At 42.1% G+C, this 22,206-nt stretch overlaps 1 protein-coding gene across 11 annotated transcripts in view; it reads right to left on the bottom strand.

Annotated features, from left to right (window-relative positions):
- pcdh15b (protocadherin-related 15b) overlaps window positions 1-22,206 on the bottom strand; it is a 1,349,261-nt gene that overhangs the window by 68,029 nt on the left and 1,259,026 nt on the right. For all 11 annotated transcript variants that reach the window (XM_080205457.1, XM_080205459.1, XM_080205466.1 and 8 more), the window contains 4 exons: window positions 13,087-13,302; window positions 9,242-9,330; window positions 5,761-5,937; window positions 3,470-3,688 (listed from right to left, as the gene is read on the bottom strand). In XM_080205457.1, coding sequence (XP_080061583.1) covers window positions 3,470-3,688; window positions 5,761-5,937; window positions 9,242-9,330; window positions 13,087-13,302 — 701 coding nt within the window. The remainder of the gene's footprint in view (window positions 1-3,469; window positions 3,689-5,760; window positions 5,938-9,241; window positions 9,331-13,086; window positions 13,303-22,206) is intronic.

Genomic DNA, 22,206 nt, shown 5'->3' with positions numbered 1-22,206 from the left:
AAACCCACCACATCAGCAAACCAGAAATGAAATAGCTCTTTTCGTACACCGGTAAAAATAAATCTTATTTACTTTCCTTGATTTACAACGTAATTTATTACCTATCAACTTAGGTTATTTAACTGTTCATGAAATTTTATGTGAGCTCTAAAATTGTTAGTTTATGAGACATTAGGTTAAGATATAATCAGATGTGTAATCACGTATTCCTCGCCTGTGATGTTGCATCACAGACTAACTCGATTTCTTATTAAGTTGATCATTATCTAAGTCACAAGTATTTAAAGTTAACATGCAATCAGAACGTGCACTGACAAATAAAATGACTAGTAAACCATATTAAAAGAAAAGCCATGTACTTACTCCTTAAATCTGATATAATGCAATAATGAGAAGGAACAAGAAAGAATATTGTTAAACAATTTCTTGTGCTTTCGGTTAAGAACTCATTTCATGCTGTGCACATGTTATCAATGGCCCCACAGTAGGGCTGAAATTATGAGCTTCTGCCATAGGCACACATGCAGGTTGGAGATAGCGATGGAACATAGATCTTCTGGTTGTATAATCTGAACTCATCAATAGTGAGGATTTGAGCTGGCAGGAGTCTCAGAATTTCAGCGCTCATATGTAAGGTACCATTTTAATCACTTCCATTAGCAATGCTGAGCCAAAAACCATCTGGAACAAGAAAATAACACGACTATTCAGTTTCACCCTTCAATGCCGTATTAGGGTGCTTGAAAACAAACCAAACTCTGACCCCCCTACAAATACTTTCAATTCGGGGAGTCAACAAACTGTGCTCATGACATGCAAATTCAATTGCCAAACAGTGCAACACTGACATACATCAACAGAGAAAATGAACACAATGCCGTTATCTGCAAATTGCTTTATAAATAAAATAAAATGAAATTGAAACAGAATCAGAAGTGTGACGCTCTGGTGCTGCTGAGTGAGTCTGGGATAATTTGTTGTGCAGTGAGAGGCATAACCTGTGATGAGCTTGAAAATTTTAAAGAGGGAAAATCACGTGCAAATTTAGAAGGCCAGCAAATAGGTTAGAGCATATTCAGGGGTGCACAGTGTTGAAGGTTGGAAGCACGTAGATTTCAAGCCATCTGCCCTGAGGTGCTGTCAATTGAAAGCCGGCATGCAGCATCATTGTTTAGTCAATGTTGCAAGACTTCTAAGGTCTGTTGGGGAGTTGCACCTATGTGAGACTGGGCTGCCTGTCTCTTTAGCTACAAGAGGATAGGGGTACAAAGGTGTGCAGGTTAGGTGCATCGGCCATGCTAAATTGGTCCTTAGCATCCAGGGATGTGCAGGTTAGGGGGATTAGCATCAAATATGCGGGTTATGGGGATAGGATGGAGGGGACGGTCCAAGGTGGAATGCAGACTCAATGGGCTGAATGGCCTCTTTCTGCACTGTAGGGGTTCTTTGGTTCTTTGGCTCAGTCAGTTGGCTCTATTTACTTTGGTAAGATGGGTATGGAGGGATATGGGCCAAACGCAGGCAATTGGGACTAGCTTAGGGGTTTTAAAAGAAAGGGTGGCATGCACAAGTTGGGCTGAAGGGCCTGTTTCCATGCTGTAAACCTCTATGACTCTAGATCATCTGGGATTTAAAAATAGATGGATTTATACCAACCCAGGCATTCGAGTGAATATTCTTTACAGAATCATCAGTACCTTGCAAATCTACAGTCACCATCATACATCGAAAGACAAACAAAGCTGGTGCGTGGAAATGCAATCACCTCCAGATTTCCCCTCCAAGTCGCTTGGATGTATATATTGCCATTCCAACAATTTTACTGAGTCATATTCCAGGAACTCCCTATCTAAAAGCACCGGGGAGCAACATCACCTCACAGGCTGCAGTTCAGGCTGGTTTGCAAAGAAGGTCAGCACCTCGTCAAAGGTAGCTAGGAATAGGCAAAAGAATGCTTTTCTTGGCAGCAATGCCTGAAAGTAAATTTTAAAATTGGGATGTGTACACCCCACCGTTACCGATCTTGTGCGTTATGTTGAGATTTCTTTGTGACGCCAATCATGGGTCAAATTTCTAATTAACACCGCCTAAACCCAAGAATACTGGCCATTGCTGCAGTGGGGATGGGGGAATGAGGTCATCAAATGCAGAGTCATCACATTCATAGATTATATCATCATTCATGGAGATGACATATAGGCCCATCACGGTTTGAGGTGGGAGGGCACAGCAGGGAGTGCAAGCAACTGAGATACACAGTGAGCAGGAGCAGAGTGAAAAATAAATATGAAAATCAACTTCTGTTTTCTGTCTCCCAATCAGTTTGAGGCTGCAGCAGATAGGGAAAGGAACAAGCACTAGCTCCTTCCAATGTGTTTCTACGGTAAGAGTACAAAGACAAAAAATTCCAGATGCTGATGTCATCCAGTACCAGACACTGTTCAGACCAGTTAAAAATCAGACTGTTCAGAGCTGTCCAGTGCAGAGATAGTACTGGGGGCAGATGTGCCCACAATTGCAGCCGGCATGTTCCTACTTCTGAGCCATTTCCGAACATGCCAGCTTCAGTGGGTTGTTGGCTTCCTACTCACAAGTGACGGGTAGCCAATTAAGCTCCTTTAGATCCTATTAAGTCCATTGGGCAGACACCAACCAGAACTTTTCAGTCAGCCAACAAACCCGCCCGCCCCCAAAAGGCCGAATCCTGGCCAATGTATAGAGATTGCCTACCACAGGCAGACCAGCTCTATCTACCATTTTAACACCCGTTCTCACCATGTAGCCATAAGCGCAAAATGGCCACACCTGTGGCCACAAGCCACACTGTGAAGGGGGGCCCCACCACAATCATGGGTTGGCAGCTGTGTCCTCTTGGTAAATTTTTAAGAGGTCTTCAGAAAGCCTCTGCAGCTTGAGACTCCCTCTCTCCTACCTACATGGGAACTCCCACCTCTGACGACAGAGCTGTTGAATGTCAGCTCAGGAGGTCCTCCTGTGGACCCCTCAGCCTCAAGAGCCCAGCCTCCCTTCCTAATTGGGTAGCAAGAGTGCACCCAGCCACTGACTGGCCTATGTTCTAAAAAATCATGTTGGACCTCAGGCACTGATGTGATACAGGGCGGAGAACCCAAAAACGCAGCCAACATTGGAGTCCCCATCCCATGATAAAAATTCAGTCCATAGCTCCATCAACTGTGCAAGCTGCAAGGAGCCAACTATTAAATTCCCCTTACAGTGGGCCAGTCATGCTTAATGATTTGCCATCCAGATGGCTGTGGAGAAACTGAGAACCAATTTGGAGGGAATTGAATTCTGTTCAACTGCACACAGCAAGTCAAATGTACTCTATCACTGGGCCAGCCAACATTGATTAAAGGTGACACAGTGGCAAAATACTTCAATTCAAGATATAATGAATTAAATCACAGGTGTTAGTTACCGCATAAAAGTGCATCAGGTGTGTACTCACTGTCTGTAGGTAACCATAACAATCAGAATTGCAGGTAAGCAGCAGAGGATGATAATGATAGCCAGAGCCAGCAGAGCACCTTCCGTGTAGCCCACCGCTTGTGCCTGTTTCTGTACATTTGCCACCACGCCCGGTGCTCGAATTTCCAGAATACGACCTCCTTGTCCTAAGTATGGCTGAAAGTCTTTATTTATATCTAGGAGTTTGCCATCCAGGAATCTTTAACGATCACAAACATGAATGAATTATGGAAGAGTAAGGTGCTTACATTAAAAATGGAATTAATATTTATAAAGTTGCTGGGTTGTGTAGAAATGATGACAAAGGGCTAACAACTTAAACGGTTAACTTGGAGCTCTTTAGGAGCTGTGACATGCTGAGTCCCACGCGACTGACATCACCTCCTGTGTACAGGTCATCACAATATACAACATGAACACACAGGGTGCGATCTTGCCGGCTGCTCGTGTCACACTCCCACTGCAGCAAGGTTGGAGAATTTAGGGCCCAGCCATATCTCTGTTCACTGCAGCGGGATAGGAAAATCCCGTCGGTGTGAATGGCCGTAACATTCCGGCCACAGTCTACAATACTGGTGTTAACTTGGCTCTTTTCAAAAAACAATCACCTTTCGTGTTCCTGCTACTCACTGGGATCTATAGGTCATTGCCACTACCATGTTACTGCATTCAAGTTCAAAAAGGCAAATTAGTGCTGTGTGATAACTTTGCTAGCAACTTCCACATCTAAGTCATATATACAAGCGAAAAATATAAATGAACTGTTAGTAAGGAGTGGTGAAATGAGAGGGGAAAAGAAATTTAATACAGAGAAGTGTAAAGTATACCTTTGTGGTTGAAAGAATTAGGAAAAGTAATGTAAAGAAATGGTACATTTTTAAAGAAGTGGAAGCAGAGGGTGCAGGGGTGTAAAGAATCACTTATATTTATATAATACCTTTAACATACAGGTGTAACATCAAACAGTCTTTGTCAGAACTTTTTATTTGGAGGCGTGGATTGATGGAAGAAAAATTTATTTTGCAGCTTCCATGGTGTTAATCCCACTGTTTTATGTTTATTTCAATAGAAATAATCAAAAATGCTAATTCTCTTCTTCTTTCACAAGGTTAATTGATCTATGGGGATTTCTATTTTAGCCTTACGCGTGGCATTCTGGCCAATCAGGGCTTCGTGGCAGAGATGCTCATGTCTGGGCTTCTCATGTGGTAGGGAAGGAGAGCAGAAATAGTAAAAATTGCTGCTTCGAACTTTTTTTTTGTTTTTCTTTCAGTTTTAATGAGCATCTATGTCATCACTGTTCCTAAACAATTGCAAAGAACATCCTCCATAGCTCTCATTAATGAGCACATAGGGACAAACATCACAAATGAGTAGGGTCCCATTCGTAGACATGCAGGGTAGAATAGGTGTAGGGTGATGCGGCGGCGCGGGCTCGTTGGGCCGAAGGGCCTGTTTCCCGTGCTGGGTTGTTCTTTGTTCTTTGTTTAAATGCTTGAATGTCGACAAATGACCAGCCTCCCAGAACATCTTCACGTGACATGGTGCCTTTATAAGAATTTGAAGTTTGCAATACATTTAAAATCCTGCTATGCATGTCTCATTAAAAAAAAGAGACTGAAGAGAAGATAGGCATCACATTTTGTAAAAATCCAGTAAAGGGTGTCTAGTACATTGAACTGTTTACAAATGACTATACAGTCAGACAGCTCTCAGAGGTCCATTGTTGAAAGAGGTCCATTGTTTGATTGGATATAGACCATCATTTAGGAAGTTTGTTAAAAACCTGAGATGCCACATCTGATGCTGACATGAAAAGTCAGTGCTTATTGTGCAGACTAATGAATGAAAAATATCACAGCCTATCTCTTCCACTTCTGATACTGTAGGGGAGATTTAAATATACATAGGCAAGGCGAAATAATAGTCCATGCATTGCTTTAAGAATAAGAGAATCTGTAATGTTACCATATAAACACAATACATGTGAATGACATTCAGCTACTGCTGTTAGCTCAGTAAATGGGATAACATCCCCATTAAAATAAATAACAAAGCACATCACACAAATGTATTAGACATTCATACATTATTAATCAGCAGCAGTGAACCCTAATTTTCCTGTTTAATACAGATGTTCCCCACAATAAAAGGTCTTTAATTAATTGTGCCAACTTTCAACAGAAGACAGATATCTGCCGCACATGGTAATTCCAGATAAACACAAAACCTGGGCAAATTTTGAAAGAATTAATAATGCACTGCACTTACTTGAAGAGCTCATTCCTCGATATGGCTCTGTTTGTCAAGGGGTCGATGGCATAAACCATGAGATCTGATTTAGAATAGTCCTCTTCCTGAAAGCCATCTCCATGTCTGCGTGGACCAATGGATTCCACTACTACCTTGGCACCTGGGATCTGATCTTGTACATAACGTTCCAGAATTCTAAAAGCACAATTTTAATAAAATAGAAGTAGGTGACTTTGCACGTTTTTTACAGTCAGGCCTACCTCTCATTGTTGCAGACAAGGCAGCTGGAAGTTCAATGTTTCGCAACCAAAGCCTCTTTAGTTATTAAAAGTACTTGGGTGACACAGTAGTTAGAACTGCTGCCTCACAGCGCCAGGGACCCAGGTTCAATTCCCACCTCGAGTCACTGTTGTGTGGTGTTCATATGTTTTCCTGTGTTCTGCATGGGTTTCCTTCAAGTGCTTCAGTTTCCTTTCACAGTACAAAGAAGGCTAGGTTGATTGGTCATGGGTAAATTATCCCTTAGTGTCAGGGGGACCAGCAGAGTAAATACACGGGGTTACGGGGTAGAGCTCGGGTGGGATTGTTGTTGGTACAGGTTTGATAGGCCAAATGGCCTCCTTCTGCAATGTAGGAATTCCCGGGTTCTATACATGGAGGCATTTGACATAGAATAGGGAGGTGAAGGTCAAACATCAAAGGCCGTAATTTCACGGACGATGCATATTTCAATAAATCCAGATAAACATTGAGGGTACATGCATTGTTGCAGTAGCTGAATTAGTGCAGCGTTAAGAAAGCTGATCAATGCTGGCACACATGTCTCTCTCTCTCTCACTTTCCATATTCTCTAACAGCTAGGTTTCTACATAAGGGGTTAAAAATGGCTGGGTGGAATTTTAAGGCCCCTCCCATCAGCAGGATTTTCCAGTCCTGTCAAAGTCAATGGACCTCTGAATGACTCGCTGCATTTTATGGTCTTGCTCCCGCCATGACAAGGCTATGAACATTCCACTCGCTGTCAAATCGTCGCGGCACTGCAAGGATATCTCACTGTCTGGGTCACTGCAACTGTGGCAGCAGCATTTTTGACAAAAAAATGCCTCTGAGGCCCACAAGGGCCCTGCAAATCACCTATGGACTGTGGCATTAAGTAGGGTTGACCAGAACGTGCTCATTGTGAGATCTAGCATGGAGTCTGAAAGAACTGGAGAGACATCACTAAGAGGAAGTAAGAATATTTCTGTATCCCTTAGTTATGACTGTAACACTATATTCTGCACCCTCTCCTTTCGTTTCCCACCCTATATACTCTATGAACAGTATGCTTTGTTTGTATAGCACGCAAATAGCAATACTTTTCATTGTTTCCCAATCCATGTGACAGTAATAAATCAAATCAAATCAAACCTCTTAGTACAGGGGTGAAGGACATATAGTGGTATTGTCTTTTTATAGTTAAAGTTATTGTACAGATGGTGAAAATAATTTCCAGATGAGGTTAATGCTTCAAGGAGATACATGGATAATGTATTTAAGTTTGGGATGTCAAAGATAACCAAGACTAAGTTGGTGAATGCATTTCCAATTTTCTGCTTACTTTAGTGGTGAAGGATGTGGATGGGTCATAAGGATAACAGTAAGAGTTGCATATACTTGCAAGAAACACAGCACTTGATTCCGTTTGGATGCAGCAAGATAATTAGTACAATTTAAAATGACAGGGAATTAATTTTTAATCCATATGCCAAAAAGCAAAAAGGAGTTTACTGCTGTAAGGAATCTACACGACATATTATTATACCTAATCTCACGCTGGTCTCATTTTTAAATGCAAAATTTCCAAAGACTAAGAAGCAAAGCAGTCCTTTAGAAACCTTCAGCTGTTCACAATGTGAATTGTGTAATGAATAGTAAAGGAACCACTGGCAAGTATTGATTTTGGCAAGGTGCAACACAGCAATGGCTACATGCTGGTAATCCACTAAATCATATTAAATACGATTTCATTACATGGTTTGCTCACATGCATAGATTGTGCACAAGTATGAAAGTACCTGAGGTAGTTGAGTAGAATGTATGTTTAGGGCCTAATGTAGCCTCAATGTTGATAGCGTCCCACTGCTGATATCATCCTGCTGTTGATACTGCTCCATTGCTGTCACCATCCCATTACTGGTACCGCCACAATGCTGACACTGCCCCAATGCTGACACTGTCCCACTGCTGATACGGCCCCAATGTTGATAATGTCCCTCTGCTGATCCTGCTCTACTATTTGTACCACCCCACTGCTGTACTGTCAAAGTAGCTGAGATAGCGAAAGTAGAATATGCGCTTGGGACCTAATTCTGCCCCGCTGATAATGCCGCCCGCTGCTCGTACCACCCATTTGCTGATACTGCTCCATGTTTTGGTACTGTCCCACACTTCAATATTGCCCCACTGCTGATACTGTCCTGCTGCTGTTAATGCCTCACCGCTGATACTGAGCTCCTACTAACACTGTCACATATATAAATGCTGCCTGAGGAAGAACCTAGAATGAGGGGGAATTTAATGTTGAATAAAACATTGGAAGAGAAATAAAGAGGCACAGGAAAATGAGATTTTAGGGGAAATTTTAACAAAAACACAGGGAAAATAAATAACTCCCTGTGGCAAATTTAACAGGAAATTAAAGGTCCAAAATAACAAGCTCTTAAAGAAAATGGGGAAGTGAAGGGTGCGATACATTTTATAGAAAGTTAACAGTGAGGGGAGATGGGGATTACAACTCAAGAAGCCAACGCTTGGATATTTACATTTAAAAGGTTATCAGTGATTAAAATGTGAAACATATTTGCATTCTTACCTGCACCTTGAATTTAACGTGAAACACTTTGTCACTGACAAATTACCAGCCTTTGAAAACTATAAAGCATCCAAAAGTGTTTTTCTTTTAATATTTAAATTTGGTTTGTTCCACATGGCATTTGTTGTCAGAATTTTATCAGTTACAAAGGTTATTGTGGAATTGGTGTGGCATTTTATGAGGTGATTCACAGACTTGAAGTGATGTTGTGGATCTTTACAACACATTTAACAAGCTTTATTCATATTGCATCTTTAATGTAATGGAATGTCCGAAGGCATTCATTGCTCTAAAATGCGCTTAATCTATTTATGTTCAATGCTTGTACTATTCTCTGTGAAACATCAGCTGAAGGAATCAGATTCATTCCACCTTTAAAACGACAGACAAAATAATTTCATAAAACAATGTAAAATCTTCCTAAGGTAACAATGGCCTGTGAAGGTTTTAGGTTTATGTTCTTTAAAGCAATTTATCTGATTGAAGTTCCTGATCATCTTTTGCATTTCATATGCTATATTCACTGGACTTTTCGTATATCTCAAAAACAATTAAAATATCAGGACTGATTTAAAATAAACTCTTGCTTCTTTCTATTCACACAAATAAATGTTTAGACTCTAAGGTATGAAAACTACACGATACCCGATCAGCTGATCCTTGTTCTCTTCCACCAGAGTAGGAGGAACATTTGAAACAATTACTTGCATATCCAGTTCATTGACCACAGATACCTAGAGAAAGGACAAATACAATTCTGTTCGTTTTAACATGACAAGCTTTTACTGCAGATGCCTTAGCCACACAGTTAATACTTTTTAAATGATTTATTCAGCTGTATTTTAAAAGCTGCATGAGCCTCACTGTTTATAATGTGCAACATCAGGTGCAAAAGGATAAAATCATGTTCTCAGAGTTTCTGATTTCCTTATAGAAACCTCAGGTATACACGCATATACAAAATAACATTTAATAATGTATTCCGATGTGTTCAAACAAGTTGATCATTCGAGGCTTGCACGCTTTTGCTCAGAGGGTGGTGGGTGCGTGGAATCGGCTGCCGGCGGCAGTGGTGGAGGCAGATTCAATGGGGTCTTTTAAGAGACTTCTGGATGAGTACATGGGACTTAGTAGGATAGAGGGTTATAGGTAAGCGAAGTAGGTAGAGATATGTTTGGTGCAACTTGTGGGCTGAAGGGCCTGTTTAGTGCTGTAATTTTTCTATATTCTGTGTTCTATGTTATTAAGGATATGCTGACAATGGGAAGGTAAATGAACAGAAGGCAAGATATGTGAAAGTCCATCACATGTTTCAGAGTTTCCAAATTGAAGACAGAGAAGTCTACACCTGCAGAATTTTTGTTTCCTATTCCGAGGAATTCTGCAGTAATTCATCTCCTGAATCCCCAAAGCCTGTCCACCATCCACAAGGCACAGGTCAGAGGCATGTTGGAAAACTCTCCACTTGCCTGGATGAGTGCAGTGCCAACAACATTCAAGAAGCTTGACACCATCCAGTATAAAGCAGCCCGCTTGATTGGCACCCCATTCACAAAAATTCACTCCCTCCACCACCGAACAGAAGTGTGTACCATCGACAAGATGCCCTGCAAAAACTCAGCAAGGCTCCTGAGATAGCACATTCCAAATCCATGACCAGTACCATATAGAAGGGCAGGGACAGCAGATTGGTGGGAATACCATCAACTGGAAATTCTCTTCCAAGTCACTCACCATCCTAACTTGAAAATCCATCACTGTTTCTTCATTGCCACTGGGTCAAAATCCTGGACCTCCCTCCTGAACAGCACTATGAGTGTAGTTACATCCTAAGGACTGTAGTGGTTCAAGAAGCAACTCATTACTTCCTTCTCAAAGGCAATTAGGGACGGGCAATAAATGCGGATCTAGCCAGTGATGCCCACACCCCAAAAATTAATTTTAAAAAGTCCACACTCCCTCTCCACGGGGACACACTTCAATAATGTGTCTGAAAACCTGAGGTGCAGGTTGGCAAACTCAAAACTTAGGGATGCCAAAGTGTGCAAATGGATTCTGTGGACTTAAGCAACACGAACAATAGAATTTACCGGTACAAAACACTTCAGGGTAAGCTTCCTACTGCGTCTCTATTTAGGGTCACCTTGCCTGCTATCAATTGAATTGTGTAGCTCTCTAAAAAGAATGTCAGTCCCACTTACAAGTCCTGACTCTCAGCAACAGAGGTAAACAGTGCATTCACCAAAGGATCAGGCGTCATTTGTTGCTTTATTTTCTGGGAACAGAAATGTATACTTTTTTCCAAAAGTAGACTCATGTGAACTTACAGGGTTTGAAGGCAAGTAAAACAACTTAAGTTTCACTGATTGTAAATATATCCAACAGAAAGCTATGGCAAACAGTTGCTAAGTTCAAGTTTTAACCGATGAGTGGCTCATTCATCCATCTCTGAGATTGCATTGTGACTCGCCTTGCCGATGGCTCCTGTGCGACCGTATTCTTATGACTGTCATGACGAATTGTTGCTTCTTGCCCAATCCATACTGAAACATTGCATGGGCCATTTTGATGCAACGTTTTCACTATTTTGACAGAAAAACATTACAAGCATCCTCACTTCCTCCACACTTCCAAACATCTGAAACATTGCATTCGTAAGCCAAGTGTTTGGCCAGTCAGGGTCTTGGTTTGTACATGATGTTACATTGGATATGTGTTGGATATTGGACTGCGCAAGGTTGCAATTCAGTTTATATTTACAAGAAAAGAAAATGCCTGAATGAGTTCACCTGGCAATCAATTGTTTTAAATAAAACACAGTGAAAGAGATCAGCAAATTTATCAGAGAGAGCCAGGACTTAATTGCGCCTAATTTGTCTCCTGAATACACTCAAAACATTAAACCCACTCACCATACTGACTTGGGAAAAAAAAATCACTGTTCCTTTGTTTTGCTGGGTCAACATCATGGCATTCCCTCCTGAACTGAATTATGGGTCAACCCACAGCACATGGACTCCAGCGCTTCAGGAAGGCAGCTCACCAGCACCTTCTCAAGGGCAACTAGGGATGGGCAATGAATGCTGGCCTAGCCAGCAATGCCTATGTCACACAAATGAATACAGAATGGCATGGTGGCACAGTGGTTGGCACTGCTGCCTCAGCGCCAGGGACCCAGGCTCGATTCCTAGTTGGGTCACTGTCTGCGCAGAGCCTGCACATTCTCCCCGTGTCTACGTGGATTTCCTCCGGGCGCTCTGGTTTCCTCCCACAGTCTGAAAGACATGCTGCTTAGATGCATTGGCTATGCTAAATTCACCCTCAGTGTACCTGAACAGGTGCTGAAGTGTGGCGACAATGGTAACTTCATTGCAGTGTTAATGTAAGCCTACTTGTGATACTAATAAATAAACTTTAGAACATTAACAGAAAGCCTGCACTTTCGAAAGGGTGCACAAAGGACATTCTATGTAATACTGATTCACTGAAAAGATCCACCCAAGTTTGAAGGAATAGAACTTTGTTTCACTGCAATTGTTTATTATGATCTACATTGAATATAAAATGAATGGAATGGTTAAAATGGCATTCTGTTTTATCTAGACAAAGGCCAAAAAAGTTGTAAGTGCTGAATTGAAATCTTAAACACAATTGAAGAATGTCCTCTCTCAGCATTCTTGCTGGGCACAGAACTGATTACCTGGCATGATTTCAGAGCCCCAAGAAGACTATAAATCAGGAGTGAAAGCCTCCAATGCTTTTCAGATAAGCTCCCTGCCATGTTCGGGTTGTGTGTGTGTGTGTGTGTGTGTGTGTGGGGGGGGGGGGTGGGTGGTGTAATGCAGGACAGGTCTGGTGGAGGAAATAAATGACAACACAAAATAACTTAATCTTACATTTGCTTCACTCATGAATCCACTACTTTATCAATCTAATCTGCTTCTAAATTGGTGCCTGAAAGAGATCCTCAGCAAGTATTATGTTCACAGTACATTGCTTTGTGTTGTTACAGATGCGACTATTGCTAAAGTAGGAGTGGCAGTGTTGATTTCTATCTTAAAGATTTATTTTTAAGCAGTTTCATCAGTCGTTCGCTGATTTGAAGAGCACTAAAGGAGTGTCCCATTAAAATCTACTTTTAAAAGTGTTCTATTAAAGTAACAGAAAACAGGTGACCACCACTGCCCCCTCCCGCCTCCCCTACATTTCCCCCCCAACTCCAGCACTACCCCCACTGAAATGGTGAGCACACACAATTGAACTGGCTACTCATTTAACTTGGGATACACTAAGCCAATGTGGAAACTTCATCCTGATTTACTAATTTCTAGATAGATGCATTGCTGCAATGAATTCCATGATACAATATACAGTGAGTCTCATGATGAAAACATGGCATTCACTTTTGATTTAAAGAAGCACCTTGAATGGAAGATGCCCCATTTAAAAGTAAAGCAAAACAACTCAACAAACGCAGATCCTGTACTTACAACAACTTGAGCACTGCTGCTCAATTCTGTCCCATAGTTGTCTGTTGCAATGACTTCAAATTTATAGTATGATCGTCTCATGTTTCTGAACGTAATAGATGTCTTGATAGCGCCAGTGTACTCTTCTATTACAAAACCTTCCTTTCCATCCTTTGTGGGTGGTATGATTAATCGGAACTGAGAGATGCTGTAGTTGCCACTGTCCTCGTCTTCAACCTGCCGATATATAAAACAATGAAACCTCATTGCCTAGTCACACATCACATTTATTCATAAAGCAGGGGCCTTGCCACTAAAAAGATGATCCATCCTCAATGTTGCTTTGATCGATGCTGGCAGGAAGGATAGAGCATCTGATCCATAGGCACAGTGAAAATTCCCACCAGGAATACCTTGAGATCGTGCAGCGCAGCAAGGCACCAACTATTTTGCTTCCTCTATAGCAGTGCTGTTTAGGTCCTCAGCTAACTCTCAAAGGATTGGCAAGAGAAGGGTTGGCAACTGGAAATGCAAGCAAGTCAAGTGGAAATTGACCTCCTTCACGGTGAATGGAGTCAATAATATGACACAAGGTCATGTCCTTTGTGAAGCAGTTAATCTTTGAGTGGCTGGCAGAGGAGAAAAATAGTTGACAAAATATGAAAAATAAGAGTATAGGAACGGGTGTAGGCAGTTCAGCCTCTTGTCTCTTCTGTCATTCAATATGACAATGACTGGTATGTACAGCTCCATTTACCCATCTTAACTCCACATCCCACAATACTCCTACCCAGTAAAAAAACAGTCCGTCTCACAATCTTGAATCTCCAATTCAGAATCCTTTGTGTGGGAGAAGTCCAGATCTCTACAACCCTTTGTGAGAAAAAGGGTTCTTAGGTTTCGATGCTAAATGGTCAAACTCTACTTTTAAGATCAGGCCTCTGATTCTTGGCCTCCCTCAACCAAAAGGAATAGTTCATTCAATCCACCATATAAAGCGATTGATCCAAAGAAGATAGTCACAGGTCATGTTCAATTGCAAAAATAAGGATTTTGTGTGGTATTGGATTTTGTTATCAGTGGCGTTGCAAGAAAAAAAATCTGATCCATAAAACTGCTACATTCAGCATAGTTGGACAGTATAGTATGTTGATCAGTGCTGAGAGTGCAGAATGTTCAGACATCTTATATGCTGAGTGTATCCTGATGAACAATCTACCATAATGATTGAAAGAAAATCACTGGCATAATGTGGTAATATACTTAGATGAAGTGAACACCCGACACAGTCCATAAAATTATTAATCTATATGTGAGAAGCACAATTGACTTTTTCCTGGCTTAACACTCTGTAAATACTTACAATTTTTGGCAGACAAAACTAATATTTGCGAGTTGAAAAACACAAAGCTAAAAATGCTCCCGTGTGCAAAAAAAACCCTCAAAATGTAAATACCTTGTGTGCTAAGTACAATTTATAATTTATTACAGTTTATATTCATTTGGAACCAAATAGACATCCATTTGTCTCATGAAATGTGATCAATTATACTCTTACATTCCAATTTCGACTTTATATAAAATTAACTGCAGAAGGAGGCCTTTCAGTCCAACAGGTCGATGTTGCACATGAGCTTCTTACAATCCCGCTTCATTTAACTGATTGGCATTATCTTCTGCTTTTTTAAGCACTCATGAACATTCCTAGGTTCCCCTTAAACACAGCATTTATGTTTTCCACATATATTTTCCAGTAAGAGAATCAAGGGAATTGAGGATAAGGTGGAAAAGTAGAGTTCAGGTCTATTTAGTCAGATCAGTCATAATCTCATTCACTAGCGGAGCAGAGTTGATGGGTTGAATGACCTACTTTTAGGCCAATGGCTCTTAGATCTTATGATTTATAAACTCAGAGGGTAACATTTGAAAAACCCTTTGAAAATTGGACAGATCACAAAGTGCTCACAAAGACATGAACGATCTTTTCTCCAAGACATAGCTCTATTGCTGAACAACGTACTTCAGGATAAACTGCTTCAATTCATTTCACAAGGCAGCAACTCATCACACAAGACAACAACTATATTCACAGATCATTGTTCCCAACGCGATTCCTGACCATGGGCAAGAGAACCAGTGGAAAAACCAGCAGGCCCTTAACTGGCCGCCTTTTTCTGGGATTTAGGACTCCAAGGATGCATATCTCACCTGCTGAGTACTCCGGCTATTCCTAGACTGTCGGCTCTCCATCAAGGGCAACACTACTGGGGGCAATGGGTGCTGCTGGCAAGGCCTTCAAGAGACGTTATCGATGGAGTCCTGAACAGCAGTGAGTTGAGGTCACTCGAATGGGTCACTGAGGAGTGTGGGGAGAGAGGGGTGGGGTAGGGTGGGGAGACGTTAAATGAAAGGGCTAGCGTTAGAGGTTGGCTCTCAGTGGGTACCCTGTTCCTAATGTCAGATCTCTAGATTGGGCAATAAGTGCTGAAGAAAGAGGGATTCCCCCTGGGAGTTGACATCTTCAGTGGGATTTGTTGGGAAGACTTCAGGAAGCACAGGAACCGCATGCAGGTTCAGGAGAATCCCTTAGCCACCACTAAATCCTGGTAGGCTCGGGGATACTGACCTTTGAGTCGCTCAGGAATGAAGAATTAGCGAAGGGGCAGGTTCCCCGTGTTGGCCCAATCACATCGCTGACCTAATGGGCTCAGTTTTCTGAGCGAGGAATGGGCCACAGGCCCATTCTGGGGACTGACCCTCCTCCTAGCCTGCTCCAGTGGATGCCGTCGACTGCCAGTCAATGATTTTCTTAAAAGCATTCGCAACCAAAATTCTGTCTAAATTCGGCCAGAAGAGGGAGCTACCAGATCACAAACTGATCCGCAAAAATACATCCATCATTCTCGGGTACCAATAAGATCTGAAATACAGTCAGTAAGATAAAGACCTACAATTATACTCAAAGTAAATGTCTGAATGTTGAATTCTCTTGCTAAATTATTTAGCTTGGAGAAACAGAGCTAATGCTGTGACTATGTCAGCATTATTCAAAATAAAACTAGGTTGCAAAGCGCAGTTTAATTTCAAAATCACCATAAAGCTTGGCTGGCCTTTTGTGCAAAAGTAATTTAGTAAGTTCCATGCTAAGAAAGAAAAGTAATAAATTCATCCTCATTCTTATCTATGAAGTTTCACACTCTTATGCTGTGGTTTAGGAGTGAGTAGGGCATTGAGTTTAAAAATTGGCAAGAAATGTTGCAGAATTGTAGAACCTTAGTTAGGCCACACTTGGAATATAGTGTTCAATTCTGGTCGCCACACTACCAGAAGGATGTGGAGACCTCGGAGGGAGTACAGAAAAGATTTACCAGGATGTCACCTGGCATGGAGGCATTAGCTATGAGGAGAAGTTGGAGAAACTTGGTTTGTTCTCACTGGAATGATGGAGATTGAGGGCGACCTGATAGAAGTCTACAAGATTATGAGGGGCATGGACACAGTGGATAGTCAGAAGCTCTTTCGCGGGATGGAAGAGTCAATTACTAGGAGGCATAGTTTTAAGGTGTGAGGGGCAAGGTTTAAAGGAAATGTTTGAGGCAAATTTTTTTATACAGAGGGTGGTGGGTGCCTGGAACTTGCTGCTGGGGAAGGTAGTGAGCAGATATTATACTGATCTGCTCACTTGACAAATGCACAAATAGGATGGGAATAGAGGGATATGGTCCCCAGAAGGGTAGGGGATTTTAGTTCAGATGGGCAGCATGGTTGGTGCAGGCTTGGAGGGTCAAAGGTGCTGTTCCTGTGCTGTAATTTTCTTTGTTCCTTCTTTGTTCTATTTGCTTTTATCGACTCAATTACAGTAATTTTAAATGTTAGCACTTTCATATATTGCTCATGTTCTTTGTTTCTTTACAATTTTGTCTTGTGTCACTTCATTGTTTGATAAATGCAACCTATAGGGCCAAATCCTATTACTTAGTTCTGAAATAACGTTACTTGATATTTTACCATGTTTAATGTCAGACGAATCACCTTGGCTAATTTTTATAATTGTGTAATTTTAAGTAACAAATGCTTTCAAAACTTGCAGTCTTAATCAATGTAAATGAGTCAATCAATTCTCTTAGTTGACAAATGGCTGCTGAATGATCAACTGCACACATTTATTGGAAATTTGATTTCTAACAAAATTACTGGTGGATGGTACATGGAAGTTAAATCTGCTTAGATGAAAGTCTGGAAGAGTGGAGAACACTTCCTAATTATTTTTTTCCTGCTGTCTTGCAAAAGGTGGGAGTCAAGCAGAGCTTAAAGAAATGTCTAAACATACATTATAAAGCTTTTTCAATTGATTTGTTCTGGTATTACGTCTCTGTCGCCCACCACCGCCTTGCAGAGAACCATTGGCAGCAAGGGACTGAGCCGCTGAGATTGATTCACTTCTCACATATACATCACCTGGCCTTGTGTTCCAGTGTGTACACTGGACACCTAAGGAGAAACCTGACTGAATATGGCCAACAATACCTTTCTGTTTTGCAACAAGCGACCCTTGATCAGGTTGGGAAATATGGTTAGCTTTCTTCACTTTAATCCAGCAGCTGTGATACTAACAGTGGTACTTTACTGGTTACCCCAGTTCAAATCAACTAATTCAGGCTGAGGAAGGTTCAAACTTGTGAATTTTCTGGTCTGCACGACTCAGTGGATCAACTAACTGGATCATTAAGGGAGCAAAGGTAATTTTTCGATAACGTGCGAGGGATCCCCGTTAAAATGTTCTCCTTTTGCTTGACAAACATTCTCTCTTTTCCCTCAAGCCTAGCTCCCTACTGGAGGTCTTGTGGCACTCTGCGTAGCATCCCTGCCTCTGAGCCAGAAGCCCCGGTTTCAAGCCCCACCCCTGGACTTGATGGCCTAGGAGGCTGCTTTCATGATGCCGTCAAACCAGGTTGAGTGAGCCAACCTGAAAATCTTTCCAAACACACCAACGGCTGGGAAGGACTCCTAGTGGGCCATGCTGGATGCAGAATGGTGTCCCTCAAGCTATAAGCCCTTGATGACATTCTAGAACCTGTTCTGGGAATTATCAGCTATGGAAACAGATGAGAGTCTGTCTTAGTGCACCACGAGGTGTGGGAAGAGAATTAGAATAATCCCTGAGTGGATGGTGATTTGTACATTATTTTGGATGAGTTACCATTTAAAGCTCATTAAAAAAGGTTACGCACTCAATTTCAGTCATAGAGGAGAAAAATATATTTCCATGTATTCCTCAGGAATAGCATAATTTAGTACTGGTGGTGATTATCAGGTGGGATGCGAAGAAACCCATTATAGGTCAGCAGTAAATATCAACTGTTATTGCACACAATGCAATTTCTTCTTTGTTGGAAATTAAAGCACTTTGATTTGTTTAGGCATTATTGGAGGCAGAAGATTAAAAGGCAGGCCCAGTGACGTGTACGAGATGGATAGCGATTTACGCTTACTGGAGTTAATTAGGCTATCTTATCTCACAAAAGCAGACATGCTCTTTCTGGATTTCATTGTTGAGAGAGGAACCTAATCATTCCACAAGACCAGATGCCCTGAAAATTCTGACTGTCTGCAAGTGGGCTCAATTGTTTCACTTTCACATCATGGCAAAAGCAAATTTGGTTTAAATTATTGTTTTTTTTTGGGTAGGCGAATTATTTGTATTCATCAAAGGATTTTAGTGGTTGGATATTTCTCCACTCCTTCCAGTCTGTCAGCTTCAGTGAGTTCCATGTTCCATATGCAGCAGGCTAGAAAGAGCAAGCTTGCCCTACTTTGTGTAACATGGACATATTGCTTGCACTGACTTGAGATTTTCCATATCCTTATGGCCATTTTGAGAATGATAATTTATTCTGGGTTGAGCCAAATATTTGGCTGCAGACCAACATCTGCAGTAACAGGTCTTTAAACTGTTGAAAATGATACTGAGCTGAACTGTTTTAAGTTTTAATCACATTAAATTGAGCGGGAGGAGGAAACTGCAATATAATGAAGCATTATTATCTAAACTTTGGCATTATGTTAACGTTTTAAATTCTGTTACGGTGCATAAGCAGTTTAAAAAAAAGGTTTCACTCAGAAATCATGTTTAACTTCATACAATTGTTGCAACCTTTTTTTCATTTGTTCATGGGATGTGAGCTTCATCCACAAGGCCAGTATTTGTTACACATCCCCAGCTGCCCTTGAAAAGTCGATGGTGAGCTGCCTTCTTGAACCACTGCACTGCAAGTGTTGCATTCATGGTGCTGTTAGGAAGGAAATTTCAGGATTTCGTCACATGACAATGAGGGAACAATGTTTTTCATTCCAAGTCAGGATTAAGTACAACTTGGAGAGAAACTTGTAGGTGGTGCTCCTCCGATATGTCTGTTGCCCTCATCATTCGTGGGTAGAGCTCGTGGGTTTGGAAGGTGTTGTCAAACAAGCCTTTATGCATTGCCGTTTTGCATTCTAGTAGATGGTATACATGACTGCCACAGTGCACCAGTGTCTGAAGGAGTGAATGTTTCAGGCCATGGATTGGGTGGTGGTTAAGTGGTTGCTTCGTCCTGGATGGAGCTGAGAATCTTGAGCAGCATCCATCCATCCCAGTACAGAGGGTGCCATTAAACTAAAGATGTACTTTATAGATGGTGATCAAACTTTGGAGAGTGAGGAGGTGAGTTATTTGGTATAGGATTCTCAATCTCTGCCTGCTGTTACAGTATTTATAAGGCTGGTTCAATTAAGTTTCCAACCAATAGTAATTCTCAGGGTGTTGGTGGCAATGGGATTCAATGATGGTAATATCACTGAATAGCAAGGGAAAATGGTTAAATCCTTTTGGTTGGATAATTGCCTCACAGTTGTCTACACAAATGCTACTTGTCAATTATCAGCTCAAGACCGAGGGTGCGATCTTACAAGAAAAGAATTCTGAGTGCTGAATGAATGAGAAAATGGGAGAGTTTCAGACTTGAATTTTGGGCGAGTTTGTAAGGTGGTAATCTTATGCCACCTTATCACAGAAATGCGATTCTTACCAGAGGCGGGGATGGTGGTGGTCGTGGTGGTGGGGAGGGGGCGGGGTGGTTTGTTGAGCGGAGCGGAAGCTTGTCAGTGAATCTGGCTACAGAATGTTTGGCAGGCGCAAGCACCCCAATCTCACAGTGAACTGGGAGATCTCCTGCCACTGCAGACTCTCTCCCACCCGCATGGATACCACTCCCCGCATCATAGTTGGCAGAGTAACAACCCCCTCCCCTCATGCTCCAGAATCATGGCATCATAGGCCGCTGGAATCGGGACTCTCCAAATGGATCCTCTGTAACAACCCCCTCCTTGGCCCATCCTACAAGTCCCACTGTGGCCAATTTCTCCCCCTACCCCCACTGGTTAGTTCCTGTGCCAGTTTCCACACCGCCCCCACCCTAGCCAATTATTCACTATGCCCATCTTCCCCTACTTCTTCCCCGATGTTTGCTCCCAATACTTGGCAAACCCTCCCGCCCCATCCTCTTGTCAATCACCCCTCCCACTGTACTGGGAGATCTCATGCCATCACCACCTCCCCCCCACCCCGTAGACATTGTTGCTCCCCCCATGCCGATTGCCCCCAGTGCTGGTCTACCCTCCTTGCTTCCCTCTCGTCCCTCTGCTGATCAGCCCCGCCTGCAGAGGTCCACCCTTCCTTCCTTCCTCAATGGCCATCCCTGCTGAGTTCCTCCATTCCACCCCTCCCCCCCATTATAGCTCCACCCATTTGGCACTGCCCCAGCAAAACTATGGTGCCTGGCGGTCAGTGCCTTGGTACCAGGTGGGCACAGCAATACCCCCAACCAGCTGGGGGTTTCAATGACCTCCGATCTCTCCAGTGCAGGATGGTCTCCCACTGGTGGAGACCACATAATTCGCTCTTGGGTGAAGTTCGACTGGCGAGCGGATAACTTAGAGTGAACCCGGACCTCGACTCACTGTAAGTCTGCTGGGACAAGGTCATAAGGTTGCGCCCGAGAAGTTTTAATTGGGCAGTGGAGCTGCAGCGCTGAAAGGCGATCAGCTCAGAAGAGTCTGAAACAAACTAGGCCAAACACTTCATCAACTCCAATACACCTCAGTATGTTCCTGTAACTCCGGATCCATTCCCCACCTGCAACTGGTTTCCATTACATAACACTGAACTTTACAGCTGTATGAAGCACAAGATGAAAAAACAATTACGCTGAAAACTCTCTTTTAATTGAGAATAGGCCTGTTGGTCAGTGACATAGTGGTTGAGGCTCAAAACCACCACAAGAGGAACAGCATCAGGAAGATACTTCAGTCGGGATGGAATGTCAGTGTGAATGGTGTACCACATAGTGGCACATGGGAGTGGACCAGAAATGCAAGTTCCATGACCCTGATAAGCACTAAGTTGTGAAAAATTATCATGTAACTAGCCTGCAACAATATGTGATACAGAAGTATGACACTGCATTGTGACTCTGGCGTAACAAGAAAGGTGCACAAAATTTTGCTCTAAAACCCTCCATGACTTCTCTCCTCTCCATGTCTCCCATTCCTCCAGCTCCGCAACCTTCTGAGAGCTCTGTTTGAATTTCTCTAGCCTTTTCTGCACTCCTTGTTTCCTTCACCCAACTTCAAAAGCCATGTGTTCAGCTGTGAAATCCTAAACTTTGTAATTTCCTGCCCAGACTACTATGATTCTCCAGCTCTCCCTCTGTTCCTCCTTCAAACCCATGTCTTTGACTAAACTATTGGTCAGATCTCCAAGTATTTCATTCTTCGGCTTGGAGCAATTTTTCTGCCTGATTATGCTCCTTGTAACAACCTGGGGGAATGTTCTACTACGGTAAAGGCATTGTACAATTTAAGTTTTTATTGCTCTTTAAATTATAGATACATGTGGTGAGGCAAAGATATCTGCATGGCATTTGAGATTACTTGAGTTGCCAAGCGTCAAGCAAACTACTTCAGAAAACAACAGTGCCTATTCCCTCTGAATTTAAGTGCATGGAAAGTCTTATTGATGAAACAAATCAGTAAGTCATGTAGACTCTGATTTATAACCATTTCAAGGATGTAGACCAAGAGGAAACCAAAATGCCAAGAGTA

Source organism: Carcharhinus amblyrhynchos, chromosome 17, assembly GCF_965287045.1.
Source record: "Carcharhinus amblyrhynchos chromosome 17, sCarAmb.v2.hapA, whole genome shotgun sequence".
NCBI classification, from domain to species: Eukaryota; Metazoa; Chordata; class Chondrichthyes; order Carcharhiniformes; family Carcharhinidae; genus Carcharhinus; species Carcharhinus amblyrhynchos.
Note: the sequence above shows the minus strand (reverse complement) of the source record. Positions and strands in the feature narration are given on the sequence as shown.